The sequence below is a fragment of the Diadema antillarum genome, unplaced genomic scaffold (assembly GCF_040938485.1).
Source record: "Diadema antillarum isolate AM-2024a unplaced genomic scaffold, OU_Dant_1.0 scf00000022, whole genome shotgun sequence".
NCBI classification, from domain to species: Eukaryota; Metazoa; Echinodermata; class Echinoidea; order Diadematoida; family Diadematidae; genus Diadema; species Diadema antillarum.
Window position 1 is genome coordinate 2,059,266 of NW_027270911.1, and position 20,633 is coordinate 2,079,898.

Below are 20,633 nucleotides of genomic sequence, written 5' to 3' on the forward strand. Positions count from 1 at the left end.
TATTACCAAACTTGGTCCAAGTATGAAGTATGATGGGGCAATTATTTGATTTGATTTTGGGTGAAATTGGCTAAAGGTCAAAGGTCAAGGTCAAATCATGAAATTGTATCCGTTTACGTGATAACTCAAGACTGGATGGAGCAAATTTCACCAAACTTTGTTGGAAGATGATGTATGATGGGACAATTACTTGATTAGTTTTTCAGTGAAATCGGAGAGGGGTCAAAGGTCAAAGATCAAGGTCAAATCCTAAAATTTATCTGTTTACGTGATAACTCAAAACTGGATGAAGCAGCTTTCACCAAACTTGGTCCAAGGATGATGTATGATGGGACAATTAGTTGAGTAGATTTTAGTGACATTGGCAAGCGGTCAAAGGTCAAAAGGTCAAGGTCAAATGCTACAAATGTTGCAATTTCCCCCATATCTATGCAATACCCAAAGGTATTTTCTTGAAACTTGGTGTGGACATGTACTACTGCGTAAAGATTCTCCAAAGAGAGTTTCATGTCATAAGGTCAAAGGTCAGAAGGTCAAAGGTTAGGTGAAAATGTTGCAATATCACTTTTCTCGCAAATGGTTCAATGTATCTTCGTGGAACTTGGTACATATGCATGTACTGACTGGCAGAGATTATCTAGGGAATTTAGGGGTCATGAGTCAATAGTCAGCGGTCAAAGGTCAAGGTCAACTCCTCAAAATTTTACTATTTCCCTCATATACTAGTATATAATGCTTGCATTATTAGTTTCTAAACTTAATACATGCATTACCTAATGGAGATTCTCCTGGAAATTTCCAGCCAGAAGGTCAAAGGCCAGGTTTCAGTGCTCCCCCCCCCCCCCCCAAAAAAAAAAAAAAAAAAAAAAAAAATCTATTTTGTACCATCATTACACTCTTTCTTCATACCTTGGAAATTACTCAATGCATAAACTTATAAAAAGGTCCATCAGAATTCAAGTAAAAATTCTCAATTCCCCAAATATGTGTACCTGCACTCCTAGAAAATTATAGCAAACCCAGTTCAAGACATTTCTGACAAACCTGTCATTTCAGTATTTTGCCAGTCATGTGAAACTGTCATGGATCACACATTGTGAAGACATTGTACTATACGCCTATTGGGAGAATCATGCATTATGGCGGAGGCATCAGTCGCCATAGCAACATTTCTAGTTATACTATATTTTGATATTTCAGCCATTTCTCAACCGATTTTCATCCAATAATCTGTGAATTCCTCTTTAAGAGAATGGTATGCTCTTTAATATTTCGTAAGTGGTTTTTAATTATCTCACAAAAAAGTTAAAATCTGAATCCCCCCATCTCAACCAAAACTGTACCATCCCTTTAACCTTGAATAATAAACTTGCACAATGACTGTATGAACTTCTGTGTTGTTGCTGATGACAGCCTTCAAGTCGCAGGTAAACTCCATGTGTCTGAGTGGTGAGCACCTGTACGTGGGCGTGTCCTGCGGTCACCTGCTGGTCCTGGACGCCTCCTCCCTGGCCCCGGTCATCCTCCTGTCCTGCCATGAGGGTCCGGTCAAGTTCACCGTGCCCATCGTCCCGCACCCCATCAGCCCCCACCACATCATGGCGCCGGACGACCCCTCGGACTCCGTCATGGACGGTCCCGAGCCCGCCGCTGCCTTGTCATCCCATCGCCTTGGTCGCCCCACCCTCATCACCCTGGGCAAGGGGTTCAACGACCTCATCGGCGGCTACGCCAACTCGCCGGCGCGGTTCACAGGACAAGAACGCCTGGGCTGGTACATCCTGCTCTGGAACATGGAATACTTTGACGAGGAATTAACGGAGGGAGGACAGGACTTCCTAGATGGGATTGTCCGAAAGAAATCCAGGACATTGGAAGTTTAATCTATTAAAATGCCAACAACACTGTTGCTTCCTGTCTTTCATATTGAGATACAGAAGGACGTTAAGTCATTTGTTTCTGTGCAGTGTAAACTCCCTTCTTGCTTTGAGCAACCAGCGTGTGGCACATCAACATGAAAACCTGTTACAGGTTGCCAAACTTTGTTTTTTTCTTTCTGATTTAAGGTGTCCACCTATCCAGTAATATACGATGTGCCTCACTTTATTCTCACAAACTTAATGCTGAAAAACTGTAGAAAGCCTGTCTGTAGACAGAATGCATACACAGTTTTAAGAATACCAGCTTTGCAATTTAGATTGCAACCAAATATGGCAGGAGAGCAAACATTTAAACACAATAGGTTAATTCAAAGCATCATAATGACAGGCTTCATAAGAATTGAAAAGAAAAATCAAATTTGTAAGCTTTCACAGACTTTGACACTCGTATTCAAGTATTCAAGTCATTTTCGCCCAAATCACATTATTGTGCATTTCCGAATGTCTGCCACTTTATCAGGGCAACTTGATGACAGAACACAGCTGTGATCAATATGAAACAGGCATTATCATTCCGCTGACACTTGTTCAATAAGCAAAAGACCAATTTGTATTGTAGCATATTTGCTCATAGTGTTTTTGTTGTAGTACATCATTCATGACAGCGATCCACGACATTCCTGAGATATACCCATGCAGTAGTGTATTGTTAGCAACACGAATTGTGTGCGGGACAACTTCGAGAAAGTCCATAAAATCAGGTAGAAAATTAAAACTTTCTCATCGGCATTTCATTTTTATCAGTGCAGGGAATTATTTCCCTTATTGGAATTGAATAGCAATTTTTGTCAATGGACATGCAGTGGGTATATTTTGAACAAATACTATTCTATAAATGGAAGGCTACACAAATGACATTTTGTATAACAGTCATGTCCAGTATGCATAGCAAATTGCTATGCAATACCAGCAAAATTATTCCATTCTGTTTCATGTATAACAGTGAAATTTTAAGTTTTATTTGAGTTGAACTTTGCTATTAAAGTACACGTAGAATGGAAGATTGGACGTCACCTCATGGTATCATCTCATGGTATTTACTGGTATTCGGTGTTCAACATTTTGCCTGTATGTACAAAGAAAGGCAAGAATGACCTCTGTGATATCAATTTCCGTCTCTTTTAAGAAATATCTCATCATAAAGATCTCCCACCTTTGTCTTTACGATATTCATCAGTCTTTCTGTAAACTTGTGATACTATGTAGAATGGCACATCCTACATCCTGTCACTCCTATGTCCTAGATCCTACCCATTCTGTCACCGGTTGAGCCACAGCAAAGTTTATGCAAGTTTCTAAGGACAGGACAAGACCCACCTCCTCCTCCTCCTCCTCCGCCTCCTCCTCTCTCTCTCTTCCTTTCCTTTCTCATCTTCTTTCTCATATTCTCTCTCTCCCTTTGCTCACTCCATCTTTAACTCTTCCTCCATTTTGTCTATCATTTTGTCGTACATCTCAGCTCTTCCCACAAAATCGAATGCATAAAGCCACACGGAGAAATAGGCAATTTTGAAAATACCATTCGGCAATGAATGAGGCAGTTCGGTCTCTTTCCTCTGTCAGTTTGATTAAGACTGTATATATTTGGTGATTTTTGTTTTCTTGCTTCCATCTTTTCTTTCAACTCGTACCCCCAGGACAACAGGAGTTATTCAAATTTGTGATTGTAATGAAAGCATCATGATATGTGTGAGCTGTTTTTGGATGAAGCATTTAAGGCAGTCACCTTAATTCACAACCTTTGTTGTGTGTGTTTGTGTTCTGTTTGTTGTTCGTAGTGTCTTTACCAATTGTTGTTTTTTTTTTTTCTGGCCTTAATAGCTTCAACACAGCAGGGTAAATGTATAGTAACATTCAATTCAAGGTGACAATATAGTATTCATCTGATAAGGGATATGCTGTAATCTGAAGGTTACATATAGTTAAAGGTGTCCAAAGTACAAAAAAACAACAACAGCAAAGACTCAAGTGACAAACACTGTCATTACCTTACTGTTGCCCGCGTGGGAAGTGTTTTGGCCAAAAATTGTCAATTTCTGTTATCTTAGAATGCCGTTCACGCGATACTTTACTGGTTGAAATGCAGTGATGGGCAAGGTGCACATGCAGGTATAGAATGACTGCCATTAATCAACGCAGAAAACCCTCTGGGTGTCCAGGTTTTCAATCACTTTGTCCTGTGAGGATAGAGCAGAGAGCATCTTTTGTCTCGGGTTGCTCGATTTGTGATCGGTATACTCGGCTATTTCTGACAAATTGTCAGACCCTCAGGGGAGTATCACCTTCCAGTCATGCCCTCGACCTCTGTCAAGATGCCTGTGATTGTGGGCGCTGATAGCAGCGCTCAGCCCTCATCCAGCCGCTGAGATAAAAAGCAGTGATAAAAAACCTTGACTTTGGGAGAGAATTTTTTTTTTTCATTGCCTCTCAAAGGAAATATGTGACATGTTGACTGTAGTGCAATTTCTGAAAAGGGTGAGAAGAATGAAAACCTGTCTCCGATATTGTTGACATTTTCCTCAATGTCTCTCAAAAAGAGCAAGCGTGTATACTGTAACTGAAATTCAAGTCCTCTAAATCTAGCAAGCAGCGCTGAACTTTCATCATCCATCATTACTTAGAGATGTCCAAACCTTTTACCTAATAAATCATTTCACAGCCGGGTAGATACAATTAAATAAAAAAAAACATGTTTAGCAATTTGGGTTGTTTTTCACAACCTTAAAATGAATGTTGGCATACCACCATGTTCACATTTGTTACTCTACCCGAATGAAAGTGTGCATAGTCAACATAATTGTTAGAAATTATGCTTTTGTAAGTTAAGCCAGTTGATATCCTGCGTGTTTGCATTTTGCAGAGATATGTTATGTAGAGAAAAAGACAGAGACTTAGAAGCTTGTCTGTGCACAATGGCAGCCAAAGTTCTCAAGACTTTTAGATCTCAATTAGTTCTCAAAGATTGGGTCACTGGTGTGCATGTGAAGAGTTTGTTCTTTCTTCTTTCTTGCACATGAAGAGTTTGTTCGCAAAAACGGATAAGTCCATATTTGCCAAATGGAGATATTTGCGATTAAAGGTCAAGAAAAATAAAGAGAATAATAAGAAATTTTTTGCTTCTTTTGACCATAACTTCAAAAATGTACCTTTATATGTAGTGACCAATATATCATTTAAAAGGTATTATTTTGTACTTTATGACAGAGACCGTACTTCAAAATCATCAAAAATGGACTTATTGGTTTTTGCGAACAAACTCTTCATGTGCAAGAAAGAAGAAAGCACGCACCCCTTGACAGTTTTGAAGGCACCGCAAACAGGAAATGGGAGGGTCACGTGTCAAACTTTGCCAACTTTCAGCTATGTAACTGTGTGTTTTCAGACTGCACAAACTTTGAGAAGATTTGCAAAGGTTCGGGGGAGACTTCCCTAGTTTTAGAGAACATTCTTCAGGTAGATTGCATTCAGACTGGCCATACTTTGAGAACATGAAGTTTCACAAGTTTTGACAGTGTGACAGCAGCTAGAGGGAGAGAGAGAGAGATGTCTCTGCCACATTTCTATGTCAAATTTGCTGTCAGCCAATCAGATGCAAGGATTTCAGTAGCTTGTAACAACTATTGTAACTTGTTATTGATAACAAGTTTTTATGAAATGGGGCCCAGGTAGGACTCTTTCCTTTCGCGTAACTATGAAGTTGACAAGTCAAAGTCAAACATTTCTTTGTTTTGCAATTGCTATTGGCATGGTATTAAGTGGACAAAAGAATTGACATGTTATTAGACACTCTTTTGAGTATACATAAAGTATATAAATTTTTTCTGCACCTTTCCTCGGGGTAACTTACATTGAGTCTTCTCTATGAAAGTATACCAGCCAAAAATAGGAGAAGAGAACAGCTTCACATATTAGATTAAATAGTGTGGCCTTATGTGCAGAGAGCTGAAGCAGAAACAATTTTTTCTTTTTGGTGGTGGTGGTGTTGGTGGGACTGTACACTCTTTTTACAAGAATGATATCCATATTTTATCAAGTACTCTTTATAAACTAATTAGCAACATGTTTTAATGCATTTTTGATACACTATATTCTTGTTGTCAAGACTTTGTATGGTCAGGTCATTTTCAAGTGACCACATCATTCCTGTAGTTACTAGTATGAGTGGGATTGTGCAATAATCAGCTTACAAATTGTACAATAATGTTTAAATTATTTACAGAGATTATGTTCAAGAATGGCTTTTGTGATTAAATCTACTTGCCATTCGACTGTACTGGAGGCTATGGACAAATCTGTGTGAAATAGTGAATAATGTGCAATAGGGCAAGGGTTAAGAAATATTTGTGTGGTATATGTTAACCCGTTGAGGACGAGTCCTGAGTACACTCGTGCAGGTGTCTATGGGGAATGTGTGTTGTAGCAAAATCAGTCTGTCCTCTGAGGGTGAGGGTATTGAAATGCTGAAAAGATAGTCTGTAAATGTTAATAAGCTCAAAAGTAAGTTTATGAACTGCACTTTCCAGAGGTTTTTGTGTCAAAAGAGAAAGTAAGTAAACATGCCATGATAAAAGAATGAAATATATCAAGACTATTTAACTGTGCTTTAAACAAACTCTCATGAATTATGTCTGCTACTTGATAGTGTCTTCCATTCTATATTCATTGGGTGATTTCAAGTTCGGTGCTAGTGCTAGTGCTAGTGCTAGCCCCCGAATAACAGCGTTAAATCGAGCTCCAACACCGACGGTCAGATTAACGAGGCGATACCTATCAAAATTATCGATCACCAGCACTAGGTGTTGGAATCGCAGCACCGCGAGCTCCGCGGGAATTGCGCGACGAAAAAAGTGATGGCGTGTCATTACAGTCAAATACTTAAACATGTAGCTAAAATTGCTTAGTTTGAGACATATAATAAGGAAGATGGATTAAAATGCCACAAATTTCATCACTTCTTCAAAACACAATTATCCTTATTTTGCTCATAGGCTCAAATTTATAAAGCCATGTCGATGGTGTTCGTTTACGTTACGTGGGCGACCACTGCATTAGCATAGACTTTGCACGTAAAACGTGCAACTACTTATGGACGTAAATATGAGTCTCGCACGGCAACGCTAACACCAGCACCGAACTTGAAATGACGAAAATGATAATCCCTAGGGGCTAGTGTTAGTCAATGGAGAAAAAGCACGTAAATCGCTAACACAAACGGCGGAGCTCGGTTCAGCAGACGACATTCAACACCGAGCCCAGCACCAGCAACCGGAAATACGTCATAATTTTGAGGTCAACTCCCAACACCGACGTGATTTCAAGTTCAGTTTTATCGCCGGTGCTAGTGCTATCTCAGCACTAGCACTAGCACTAGCACCGAACTTGAAATCACCCAGTCTTTCTCCATTCACTGGCGCTAGGATGGAAGTTCTGATTTGATGACATATCAGTATGGGGAAACTTGTTATAACGACAACCTAGAAATCATGACAATCGCCTTGTTATGTCAAGTTTCTCACTGTATCAGGGTAGAAAAGAAAAACCACAATAATGTGAATAGTTGGGACCTGCAAAACTACCTTGTGTAGGAGGATTCTGTTATGTCTGAGCTCTTAATAACAAAGTTCTACCATATTACATCTGAGCAATCTGGTGCTATCAGAGCCACCTCTAAAATTGTGCAACACCAGGAAATAGACTACATTTACTATAAATTATATGGACTGTATTCAAATCCATGTTCTCTTGGGTCCTGGCAATAGGCTATACCATCCACCTATAGACTTTCCTGATGTATTTCAGTCACTTGGGAATCCAGTTTGCATGTACTTTGTTTCCTACTACGTCAGGCAAGACTCGGGCAAGGCTCTGTGATTTTCAGGAACAACCTTTGATACACATACGTACAATAAGAATCAAGATATGCACAAAGTTGGCATGCGTTCCATTACAATTGTATGTGGGGTTTTGTTTGCTATCAATATTGTCGTGTATTTCAGGTTTAGATACAGATAACTGACTCAATAATTAGTCATTCTGTGCTCTCATCGAACTTGGTGTCTTGGTAACAAGCACGTCTTCTGCAACTATGAAGTTTGTCCAATACTATCTTACCAATACCAATGATCTCATGAATGCAGTGGGGTCCAAGAGTCATACAATGGCATCTAAAGAGAAAAAAAAACAAGTGAAAACTGATCAGTCTATTAAAAAAAGCATCTTGGAATATAATGAATTCTTTTCAGTGTCTTGATTTTTTTTATTTTTGCCAAATGTGCCTGGAAATTTTAAGAATATCTGTCTTTAAAAGCATTGTTTCTGCTTTTAATTCCATCAACGAGCAAAAGTTTTCAGAGTTGCATCTTTTCAAAACCTTTTCAAAGATGTGTTTTGAGTTGAAACATCTGTGGCATTGACTTTGCATACTTTTCTGTTGATAATCAAATTCTTCTCTCATTGAGAAGACATGTAGGCTGGTCCTACTTATATATGTTTTTAATGACAACTATTTCCAGCTGTTTGATTTTCGTCTTCCATTTTGGATCAATGCTATTACATAATGGTGCCTTTCTCTTCTAAGAAATTAGAAATGTTGTAGTGCATACAGCTGTAGTCTGTATGGTTTGCATATTTTTGTACGAAGAATTTTTTGTCTCTTTTACAAATGGCTGCTGCTGGACAGTAGTGTGTTTTTATTTTCCTACAAATCGACTGATATCTAGGTTTATAAAAGTGTACAGACAAACAGGAGAAGTATGTTTCCAAAAATTGTCATTATTTTGATTGTGCTTTGCGAGTTTTCACCAGATGAGGCTCAGTGTTACAGTCTTCAGTTTTGGAGAAAAAAAAAGTGAATTTATGAAACTTGATACCTTTGTATGTTTGACACTGGCCATGCTAGCATTCTTATGACTGAGTGCTCAAATCGTTCAGTATGTATAATGCCCCAATATGAAAAAATTAAAAATTAAAAAATAATTAAAAAATAACTTGTGTAAGTTTAATCATACATTGCTGATGATATGTAAATGGTATGGTATTTGTTGTATATTTCATTTCACGTGTAGCTATTAAAGGATTGCATGTCCGTTTATTAGTCGAATGTAGATATCTCAATAAATTCGTGATGAAATCTCTATGGCAAAGGTGTCATGTGGCATATATTTGACTGCGCCTGCGTGTGCTGAGATGGAGGTAATGATGAACATAAAAGAGAAACCCAATTCAATCCATATCCAAATTGATTTTCATCGCGGTCGCGAAGTGAAACAAAGAGATCGCCGTAAAGTGTCACCAAAATCGGACAAGGAGTACATATTAGTAAACATAGAGGGAGGGAAGAGAGAGAGAGAGAGAGAGAGAGAGAGAGAGAGAGAGAGAGAGAGAGAGAAAGAAGAAAAATGAACTCACACCTTACAATGAAAGCATGTAATCTCAAGAACGGGATAGTCGGAAGTTTCAGAAAAATGGCACCTAAAATGAGAAAGGTATTGGATTTAGAGTTCAGCATGTTGAGAATGGGGATATATTATGTTTGATTAGAGTGCGAACCACAAGGGAGAATGGACAACAGATGATATTTGTCTTTCCGAAAGTTCGTTTATCCAAAAATTAAATAAGGTTCGTTATTCCGAAACACATAGATTCCCTTGGGCTTGATATAGATGTTCATTTATCCACAACTGAAATTGGGTTCGTTAATCCGAATATTTGTGGCCTTATTCCGAATGTTCATTAGTCCGAAATGAAATACGGTTTGTAATTCCGAAGGTTCGTTTATCCGAAAATGTAAAATAGAAAGCGTTTTAACGAACCGTCGGAATTACGAACCGTATTTTATTTTCGGACTAGCGAACCTTCGAATATTCCTTTTTTTTTCATTTTTTTCGCATTAACGAACCTTCGGAATAACGAACTTTCGGAATCATGAACTGTAACCTGCTTCACAAGTCTTTCCGACATGAAATTAGAAAAGAAAATTTGCGCCCATCACGTTGAATTGTCTTGTCATGTTGCGGTAAGCTAATGTTGTGGCAGTAGTTAATCGATACGCGAATGGCTGTAGAAGTCAAATCGTCGACCAGGACAATTCCTTTAGGAGATCATTATGCATAAAAATAATGATGCTAGAGTTGTGAGTTGATGACATAACCACGTCAGCTAATTTGTGTATCTGTTTCCGACCAACATCGCTCTAGGCCTATCACAATTGACAGTAAATAAACATCAAAACCTTGAAATTCCATAACTTTCCCCAGTCCGATTTTGATTGAACTTCTACCTTCAACTGATTCTCCCTCTACTCTTCCTTACAACTGTCCCTGTCTCCTATCCTTCCGTCTCCATTGGTGCAACATCAACTTCTAGCTCACCGCTGCCCTTCGAATGTCACTATTTGTCTTCCTTACAATCTCCCTATGTCGTTTCTCTTCTTCACTCCCCTCTGTCGAGAGTTGTTTTTCGCGAGACAACATTTCTCTCAAGAACTACATACCCATGGTATTACCGCAAACCTCTCTGCCTCTTCTATCGCTCTCTTTGTCTTGTTTTTATTTTGTCTAATTTGTTTACGAAGACTAACAAAAGCTTGTGAATTTGCGCCTTAATGTTACTAATGTTTGTGCCGATTACTGGTGCAAGCGCTACTCATTTTGTTTTATACTACACATTGCACTCACTTTCAGAATGTTCGGGGCCTGGGTACGAACCGCAGACAGATTTCAATTCAATTCAATTCAATTCAGTTCAAATGAAATGTTATTTCCAATAACACACGTTTGTTATCGATACATATTCAAAGAAAACAAATCGTACAATGTATTACAACAAGAATATGCATATACTGTATACTTATGGAACTAATTCTTCAAAATAATTGCGTTAATGGAAGTAGGACCCACGTAAAAGACAAAAGATTTATAGATGGATGCCTCATATTCCTCATTACATTAGTTGGATTTAGTACACGTGTAGGCCTACATGTATAACCTGAGTCAGACAAAGGTGATCTGGCTTGATCGCACTCTCTCATACGGACATGTCAACGTTACTTCATAGCCAAACATTGTCAGATACCCGGGGGGTCATCCACGAGTCCGACACACACGAGTCATACGGCCCACGAGCCCACGAGTCATACAGCCCATGAGCTCGACACTACGCAAAAAGGCCCACTAGCTCGACACAAATAAGGCCCCTGAGTCCAACGTTGGGCAAACAAGGCCCACGAGACGTACACTGCGTACATTAAGCCCCGTGACATAATGTTGGTCTCGTGGGCCTTTTTTTCGCCTTGAGTCGGACTCATGGGCCTTATTTGTCCATTCGAGCTGATGGAACGTAAAGCTCGTGGACCTATTTTACTGGACTTTACTTGTCGAGCTCGTGGGAAGTATTCACTTAGTGTAGAGCTCGTGGACTTTATGACTCATGGGCTGTATGACTCGTTAATTGGCTGCATGACTTATGGACTGTATGACTCGTGGGCTGTATGACTCGTGGTTGTCGGACTCGTAACATGCACCCATTTTGTGAGCATGGAAAGTGAGGGACGTACATATGTATAAAAAGTCTCGTTCAAGGATGTAACGGACCTAGCAAGATTCGAACTCTGGTCGGACGTATTGTTTGCGATTGGAAAACCATGCACGTCGTACGACAATGCCTCCCCCCCCCCCTTCAGTAAAGACTCTACGTGGTGCATATTGAGCAACCTGTCAAATTTGATCAATAATTTGTCAAGCATCGTCAGACACTGATCCCAGCTATATTCCTCTCCAGATCTAATCTCGTTTCCGGGCTTTGTTTTGATTCTGCTATATATGTTTTTTCTCCACTTTTTTATTTCTTCTTTTTGGCGAGCCATCTCCCACGACCCCATCAACCTGCTTTCTCTTGACCGATCAATGAACGGTCAGGCGTGAATAGGGATCGATTCTGATGCGGGGGATAAGGGTTACACGGGAGAATAGAGAGACAGACAAACAGACAAACAGTCAGACATCGAGTGGTAAATGAGAGCAGAAAGAGGGCATAACCTCTTTTAATGTCATCGGCAATCATGTTTTCCGGTTCGATTATGAATTCGGTATGTTTGACGTCATGGTCCCACGGGAGGTACTAGTAGTTGAGCACGACAGCTTTTCAGGGATCGTTGCTCAGAGGAAAAACTAACGGCATCGTTATCAACTCCTTTTTGTCGCGTTTTTCTCATTATCAAATTTCGTAATGCCACTACGAATAGTGATTTTGGAGGATTTTTTTTCAGTTCGATTTTTTTTCATCCGACAAATTATCTGACGTCATAGATCCACGGGAGGGTATAGTTGAACACGACGTCTTTTCAGATATCATTTCGTACAAGAACTCGGTATCGATATCATCTCCGTCTTTTTGCGTTTTTTTTTTCTCATTATCTATCGTAATGCCACAAGTGGCAATTTTGGGGTTGTTTTCGTTTCGACTATACTCATTCGACATATTTGACGTCACAGTTCCAAGGAGATAGTTAAACAACATGTTTTCAGGGATAATTGCGCAGAGGACGCGATCATCTCCGTCTTTTCCGTTTTCTTATAAAATGGTGATTTTGAGGGTTGTTTGTGGTTCGATCATTATTTTGTTATTCGACATATTTGACGTTACAGTTTCACGAGAGGTAGTTGAAAATGGCATCTTTACAGGGTGTATTGCGTAGAGGAACTCGGTACGGCTATCATCCCCGTGTTTTGCCGTTTTTTCCATTCTCAATTGTGATGCCACAAATGCTGATTTGGGGAGGATGTTTTCGGTTCGATTATTCAATCGACATACATGACTGCATTTGACTTCATGGTTCCATGGGAGGTAGTTGAAAACGACATCAGTGCAGGGATTATTGCGTACAGAGGAGCTCGGTGTGACATGTATAATAATAGTGACTGAGAAACCATCATGGCCAAGCGTATAGAGTTTAAGGCTTATAAATGCCTTAACCCTATCACAGTCGAAATCCAGAATGCCGTGTGCAAGATTTGATTTGCTTGGGGAAACATTGGTGCCAATAGAGTAAAAATGTAAAAAGGAAATTATATACAACCTACATTCTTCATTTAAATTTCCATCCTCACACACAGTTTGCAATACGTCTCAGCTCTTACTGAGTGCAGAACCAAGATAAAATTGAGTGAAAATGGTGGTTTAAATGTGCAGAGACATTATACAAAGCTGCGTCAAAGCGCTACTCTTTTTTTTTCTTTTCTTGACTATAATCATGTCACTATATACCGTGATTTCACTTCAGTAGACTTGCCAAGAAAGTCTCAACAAGTTTCAATTACGGTTGAGTTTCGATCCTAGTGTTAGGCATTGCCTGCGTGTAATTTCTGAACCCTGGCATGTCTTGCGAAACGAGGAAGGAAAAGAAAATGAGAGCGTAATACTCATTAAAGGTCCCATCTATTCTTCTATATAGCGTCCACTGTCTTTGACCTGCTCTCCCCCCCCCCCCAAAAAAAAAAAAAACAACAATCAAACTTTACTCAAGAACATAATTGATAAGGCTATTACTTCAACAAAAAAGCATCTGCCCAGGGGATGTTTCTCCCTGCTTTCATCCAGGGATGTGGAGTCTCTCTCTTGCTCTCCCCTCTCATGGCCCCCCTTCCTCTCCCTCTCCCACCTCTCCCATGGATTCACCCATCCCCTTTATAATCCCATCGAGTCGGCGCAGCATGGAGTCTTTGTACAGAACTTCACCGCCACACTCCAACGCAGCCAAGCGCCATCGCCGCGAGCGAGCAACGAACAGAACTGATAATTTCACGAGACTCTAATTAAATACCGTGTGTGTGGAAATTTCCCAAGTTTATCCCTTTGCTATTCACTCTTCCAAATACAAAAGTATTCAAATAAAATGGCGAGCGGAGATGACAAATTCAAACTTATTTGATCATTTCTTATACAATAGCAGCGATTATTGTCCATCAGGGGTCCGTTTCATGAAGTCATCACATAAAAGTATTTACATAAATCTCAGCATGGCCAAATTTAAAGCCTTAGGGGGGCAAAGTCGCTCATAACTTCTTATGTAGCTTTAGGAGATTTTGAAAGAGAAGTAAAATCAATTTCATGAAGTCTCTCATTAGCGTGTCTTACGAGCGAAAAGTCTCTCTGGACCAGTTAAAAGGAAAGCAAATAAAAAAGAACTTTCGTAATCAACGAACAAAACAGTATAGAGAGTATATCTTAATAGAAGAATTGAAGCCCGTTAATCTCCCAAAGCAGAGCGAAGTGGCGATGTCGTAGTTTGCGACGAGCGAATGATTGACACTAAGGTACGACGCGTAGAGGACTGTCGGATAAGTCCTCCTGGTTCACTTCTACCAAATTATACTTGCATTTTTTTATTGGAACGCACCTCGGAGTAGCCTGCTTCGTATACCCTGCACTCCCGTCCACCAATGGGGCGCTTTCTCAGTGCACCCGTCGCTCCCGCCCCCATGCAAAGTACACGTGCCGGGAAAGCGAGCATCTAACTATCATTTCTTCATCATCATCTAACTCCCTTAATTATTGATTCTCCTCACGCTAAGCGGGGAAGACACTTTATTTGTTAGCGTCGGGATTCCAAAGCCGTATAGCGATCAAGGAGCAGGGTAGCATCTCACTAAAGGAGTCCCTTTTCCCCCGAGGTCGCTCCAATTACACTGATCTTTGTGGGAACGAAGAAAGAAGACTTGGTCTGTTCTGCCCTCCAATCCTAATGATATAATTTCTGTCGATATGTTGTTGTTTTTTCCTTTTATCATTCTCAGCCGCGCCTCTCAAAGATAAATGAATTAAACAACGAATAGATAAACCTACAAAGTGAAACGTCAACGGTCAATCTAAATGCAAAGTCGTTTCTTCATTCAATTACGTTTTGGAAAATGTTGACGAATAAATGTACTTATATGTCAGAGATCTATACAAGAGAGGGGTTTCTGGATTTAATGAATAAATTTTGACTAGATGATTATATGACACAGAAAATGAGAGGAGCTGCTTAAGTTGTAATCATTTTATCTTCTGCTCATCTTCCTGTAATTCACTTTGCAGGATGTGACTTCTATCTTGTCCAAATTTGATAAGAGTGAGATATATCAACAGATCTAGAGGGAGAGAGAGAGAGATATTGAAAGAGAGATGGGAAGGTAGAGGGAGAGAGAGAGAGAGGGAGAGATGGCGGGAAGGGGGAGGGAGAGACATACAGACGTGCTGAAGAAAAACAAAGTCATAAAAAGAGTTGGACGAACAAAAAGTCGTGAGAGAGGACAAATGGAAAAACGCGTGACGACCATAATGCATTTTGGCATCATCGAAATTTAAAACATTTACGAGGCGGAAGTGGTGTATATATTGAAAGAGCGTGTTATGAGTATGATTATCGTGCCAGTGAAATTATTGTTGTTGTTATAACTATGATGATGATAATGATTATCATTATCAGTAGTAGTAGTAGTAGTAGGAGTCGTATAGCAACAACTGCAGTAGTAGAAGTAGTAGTAGTAGTAGTAGTAGTAGTAGTATAGTAGTAGTAGTAGTAGTAGTAGTAGTAGTAGTAGTAGAAGTAGTAGTAGTAGTAGTAGTAGTATAGTAGTAGTAGTATAGTAGTAGTAGTAGTAGTAGTAGTAGTTGTAGTAGTAGTAGTAGTAGTAGTAGTAGTAGTAGTAGTAGTAGTAGTTGTAGTAGTAGTAGTAGTAGTAGTATGTAGTAGTAGTAGTAGTAGTAGTAGTAGTAGTAGTAGTAGTAGTAGTAGTAGTAGTAGTGGAAGTAGTAACAGTAGTGGTAATGGAAGAAGTGGTAGTTACTTAGAGTCGAAAAGAGTGGAGTATTATAGTAATAGTAGTAAATTAGTAATACGACTACTGTAATGTGTTAACCAATGTTTGTGCATTGTTTGTTTGTTTATTTGTTTGTTTTGGGTGGTTTTTTTTTTCAAATTGTGAACAGAAAGATAAAATATCAAACTTTGCCAGCCGGAAACCAAATTGGTCATTAGAGCCATAATATACGATTTCCATACCATGAATTACTTGAGTGATAGCGTTATAGAATGCACGTAAGAAAGCACGTGTACTGTTAGAGTACACGTAGAGATGCTCCAATGACAATGATGAAAAAATCCATGAAGTTACGAAATTTTACTTTTTTGAAGAGGCGATTCTGACTTGAAAGAGGACGCAATGGAGTAACGAAGCACTAGTATTCATAAATTGATATTTAAGTCATTCTTTTAAAGCTATTCGTAGCTGGCATGTCGCCCTGCAACTTCCAACTATGTCACCAAAGAATTTACATACCGAATGAGTTTCCATGGAACATGTGCTACATTTAGCTGTGTTGAGTGCCCGAATCGACCGAACCCTCCGCTAAAATAACAACACGAGACTAAATAGAATTTGAATCCCCTTCTTCCAGGAACGGGAAATTACTTTAAACGGTTGTCTGCTGGTAATGTATTCCCGATTTCCCTCAGCCTACCGAGAGATATCAAGTTGATGTCGAGAGATGTTGCATCCATTCAAAATCTCTCTGTCTCTGTCTTTCTTATCCTTAAAAACAAACAAACAAACAAGCAAGCAAGCAAACGTTTTGCACTCTGAGGTGCAATATTTTCTACTTGCTATCGGAGGTCGCTCTTTATCAACATGCGAAAATTCCGTTTCATCTTTTCATCCTCGTTTCTATCTATCTATCTATCTATCTATCTATCTATCTATCTATCCATAATACATGACGCTCTTTGTCCAGAGTGTGAAAAATGACTTGCGCCAAACTGAAAGAAGATGGAAAATTCAGCCAGCAGTCCAAATAAGTGCTTCCATTCAAATAGATTGCTCTTTTGCTTAAAGCTTTGATTATGTTATGATAGTCTGAGATTTTTTTGTCAGCTTTGTCGTAATTTTAATGATTTCATTTCTAAATTAATTGGTGAGAATTAGAGTGTGTAATTACTTCAAGATCTTTAAAGCACAGTTTTCACAATGCACGGACACATCAATACCATATGTTAGTTATTCATTAATGTGGTAGTGGTACCAAATTAATCAACATTCAAATCATTCATCCCATTAATCAATCAATTGATTGACCAATTAATTGATTAATCAATCAATCAATCAATCAATCAATCAATCCATCAATACATCAATACATCAACTGATATATCAGTTAGTCAGTCACTGATTCGTTCAATCAATCAGTGAATCAACCCAATAATCACTGTTCAGTCATTGAACTAATCAATCGGCTGATTGAATGAATAAATTAACAAATAAATCAGTTTTTCAAACATTGATCAGCCTTTAAGCCACGGGGGGGGGGGGGGAGGTGATATTCCCTATCTCGATCTGCCACTTTAAACACGCTTACAATTGTGACTGACTGATTGATTGATTGATTAAATGAATGATTGATTGATTGATTGATTAATTGGATGAATGAATGAATGAATGATTGATTGATTGATTGATTGATTGATTGATTGATTGATTGATTGATTGATTGGATTGATTGATTGATTGATTGATTGATTGGATTGATTGTATTGATTGAATGATCTGAGGATGCATTAATTTTGTACTTTTCTTCTTGACTGAGTGACTGGCATGTGGATTCGATATGTCTGTACATGATTTGTGATAACTGTGCTTAAAAGATCTTGATGTTGTTAATCAACCTTCCATAACACAATGGAATCATTTAAAACGTGACAGAAAATCATAACATAATCAAAACTGTGAGCAAGAGAGCAATTTGTTTGAATGAGAACACTTATTTGGACTGCTGGCTGAATTTTCCATCTTCTTTCAATTTGGCGCAAGTCATTTTTCACACTCTGGACAAAGAGCGTCAGTGTTCAGCCAAGCGTGAACAAAAATTTGTTTTGTTGATTGCACTTGATAGATGAGACTATCGGGCATCCATAAATATGAAAAAAATCTCCGAAACTTTTTGAGATGTAATCATGAAAAATTTTCAAAAGTGTAACTTTTTTTGTACGCTCTGTATATAAACATACATGTTTATAACTCCCTCTCTACACTACCTTATACCCAGCACGTCATACACACACAAGTACATCCAGAATGTCAACAGACCTACAATGTACACACAAGAAAACATACAAGATATCTGAACCGCTCTTTCACATCATGGCAGTAGCAAAAAAAAAAAGCCAAAACAGCAAACAACAAACAACAAACAAACACAATATCTCTCAATAATACAAAAAGTGTCTTTTAACAAACAGACAACCGAATGAAAGTGTGTAAGCCATGGATGGTCATGCTTTATATAAGTTGATTGATTACTACAATTATGATTGACGATAGGATGTTGACCACTGGTGTTAATGGCAAGAAGTGCTACAGAGCGTATAACAGAAATCCAACTTCACCCGTATCCCTTCTGTATTTGCTGAGTTGGACGTGTTTGGATCACTACTCTGAACCTTTAAAATAATGTTAACTGGCCGGGGAAGGAATGGGGAAAAAGGTTGCTTGCCCGTCGTCAGCTGTACCAGTTTTCTTGATTGGTCGTGAAACATCATGGATGGAAAGAACGCGTCAATTATCGAGTTGAATACATGACACGCCAGGCTCCCGACGGAAACGGGTTAAGAATCATTTGATTAGACATTAGTCATGGTCGTAAAGTCTGGCCTTGGGCTAAAAACAGACAGGTTCAGTTATGTTAATAGGGCCTACGTTCATTCCTTCGCTATGTATAAAGGTTGGTCCTGACAGCCAATAAGTTTTCCCGAAGCTTGCCTGGCATAGCTCCAATTAGTGCATGCATTACAGATTACGAAATTGAAATATATGATTTATAGGCCTACTGGAAACGGGTAACTAAGTAGGACCCTACTTAATTTCTACATCCTCGGTTTAAACTTGAATATATGCGTTGTAGAGTAAATTGCGTTTGATCATGCTAGTGTTGAAAAGCGCTTATGGGACCTGTTGTTTATAAAGTGGCCACGTGATTCTCTAAACGGAAATTATCGGAATTAAGATGTGGAGTTATGCAGTTCCACCTGATTTTTTTTTCTCATCCTTCAAGGTTGAACAAACCATTCAAAAATATGACACACTATTGCTATATGTAGTCATGTTGTGTTTTAATCGTCATCTGCATTCCCTGAAGTAAACAGGAGGTAGAATAAAAGTAGTAAGCATTTGCATACTTGTATAAAACGAACCTCCCTCTTCAAAAGAATGATGAACAAATGGGTGGATGCAGCAGCTATTGTATCTGTTTGGCTCATTTCTACAGTACAGTAGCATATGTTTACTCTTTTGTTAAAGTATAACACTGCAAAAAGTCCGGTGTTAAATGTGAAACACCGAGCTGGTGTTAAATTTCCGATGCTCATTCATGGTGTTAGATTAACACTTCCGGGTGTCATTTCAGAATATAAAATTGTTGGGTTTTTTTGATAGTTTCTTAGTTACTGAATTTCTTGTTAATTCTGAACTTCAACAAGACGATGAAAAATTTTCCGATAAAGTACTTGATTTTTGAAAAAAATGTGTAAACACATTTACACCACAGTAACACCAGTTGGTGTGGTCTCCTATTGAAGCTGGACGGATGTTATACCATTGAAATTAACACCACCAATATCAAATGAACACCATGCGGTGTCATTAATGAATTAACTGTAGCACAGTGTCAAAAATATCACCAGCTACACTGTCAAATTTACACCACGAAGTGCCAGGTGAACACTTTTTAACACCGTCACAATACATTTTCTACACCTGTGGGTGTGGTCCTCTATTGAAGATTGATCGGTATTAGATTTAACACCATGGGTGTTAAATCTAACACCGATGTTTTTACAGTGTAAAACCATCATTATCCTACGAGGACCTGCTATCTAGGCATTATTAAAGGACAAGTTCACCTTCATAAACATAAGGATTGAGAGAATGTAGCAATATTAGTAGAACACATCATTGAAAGTTTGAGGAAAATCAGACAATCCGTTCAAAAGTTATGAATTTTTGAAGTTTTTGTGCAGTACCCGCTGGATGAGAAGACTACTGCAGTGTATAAATAACTTAGATGTCACATGCGTACAACAATATAAGGAAAATATAAAGAGAATTTCACAAAATTCCATCTTTTGAAAAAAGTACACATTCCCCTGACTCGTTACCGACAAATGTTATGGGTAATATTATTCCCCCTGCCTTTAGAAAGATGCAAGTCAATTGCTCTTTTATTATGCGAAAAAAGTGAAAATATGTTGAATTTTCTTTTATATTTTCTTTACACTGTTGTACGCATATGACTCACAAGCTGTAGTAGTCTCCTCATCCAGCGGTTCCAACGCAAAAATTTAAAAAATTCATAACTTTTGCATCGATTGTCCAATTTTCCTCAAACTTTCACTGATGTGTTCTACTAATATTGTTGCATTTTCTCAATCCTTATGTTTATGAAGGTGAACTTGTCCTTTAAGTCGACAATTCCATCTGAATGGATTTCCAAACACTTGACATCAGAGAAATTTTGGTGGCTATCAGATGGAACCTTCCTTACAAAAGTGACCAACTAACACTCTTAAAGGGATGGTTTAGTACTGGTTGAGGTGAGGATTCAGCCATTAAACTTTTGCGAAATGCTTGGAAGCCACTTTCTGAAATATTATAGAGCATGCAACTC

The 20,633-nt window shown here is 38.7% G+C and overlaps 1 protein-coding gene across 1 annotated transcript in view; it reads left to right on the forward strand.

Annotated features, from left to right (window-relative positions):
* The window catches only part of LOC139731041 (leucine-rich repeat serine/threonine-protein kinase 1-like), a 100,363-nt gene extending 98,480 nt beyond the window's left edge, over positions 1 to 1,883 (forward strand). Inside the window, exon 26 of the mRNA XM_071641925.1 lies at positions 1,414 to 1,883. Within this exon, the coding sequence (XP_071498026.1) occupies positions 1,414 to 1,883 (470 nt within the window). The remainder of the gene's footprint in view (positions 1 to 1,413) is intronic.
* Positions 1,884 to 20,633: the final 18,750 nt, after the last annotated feature.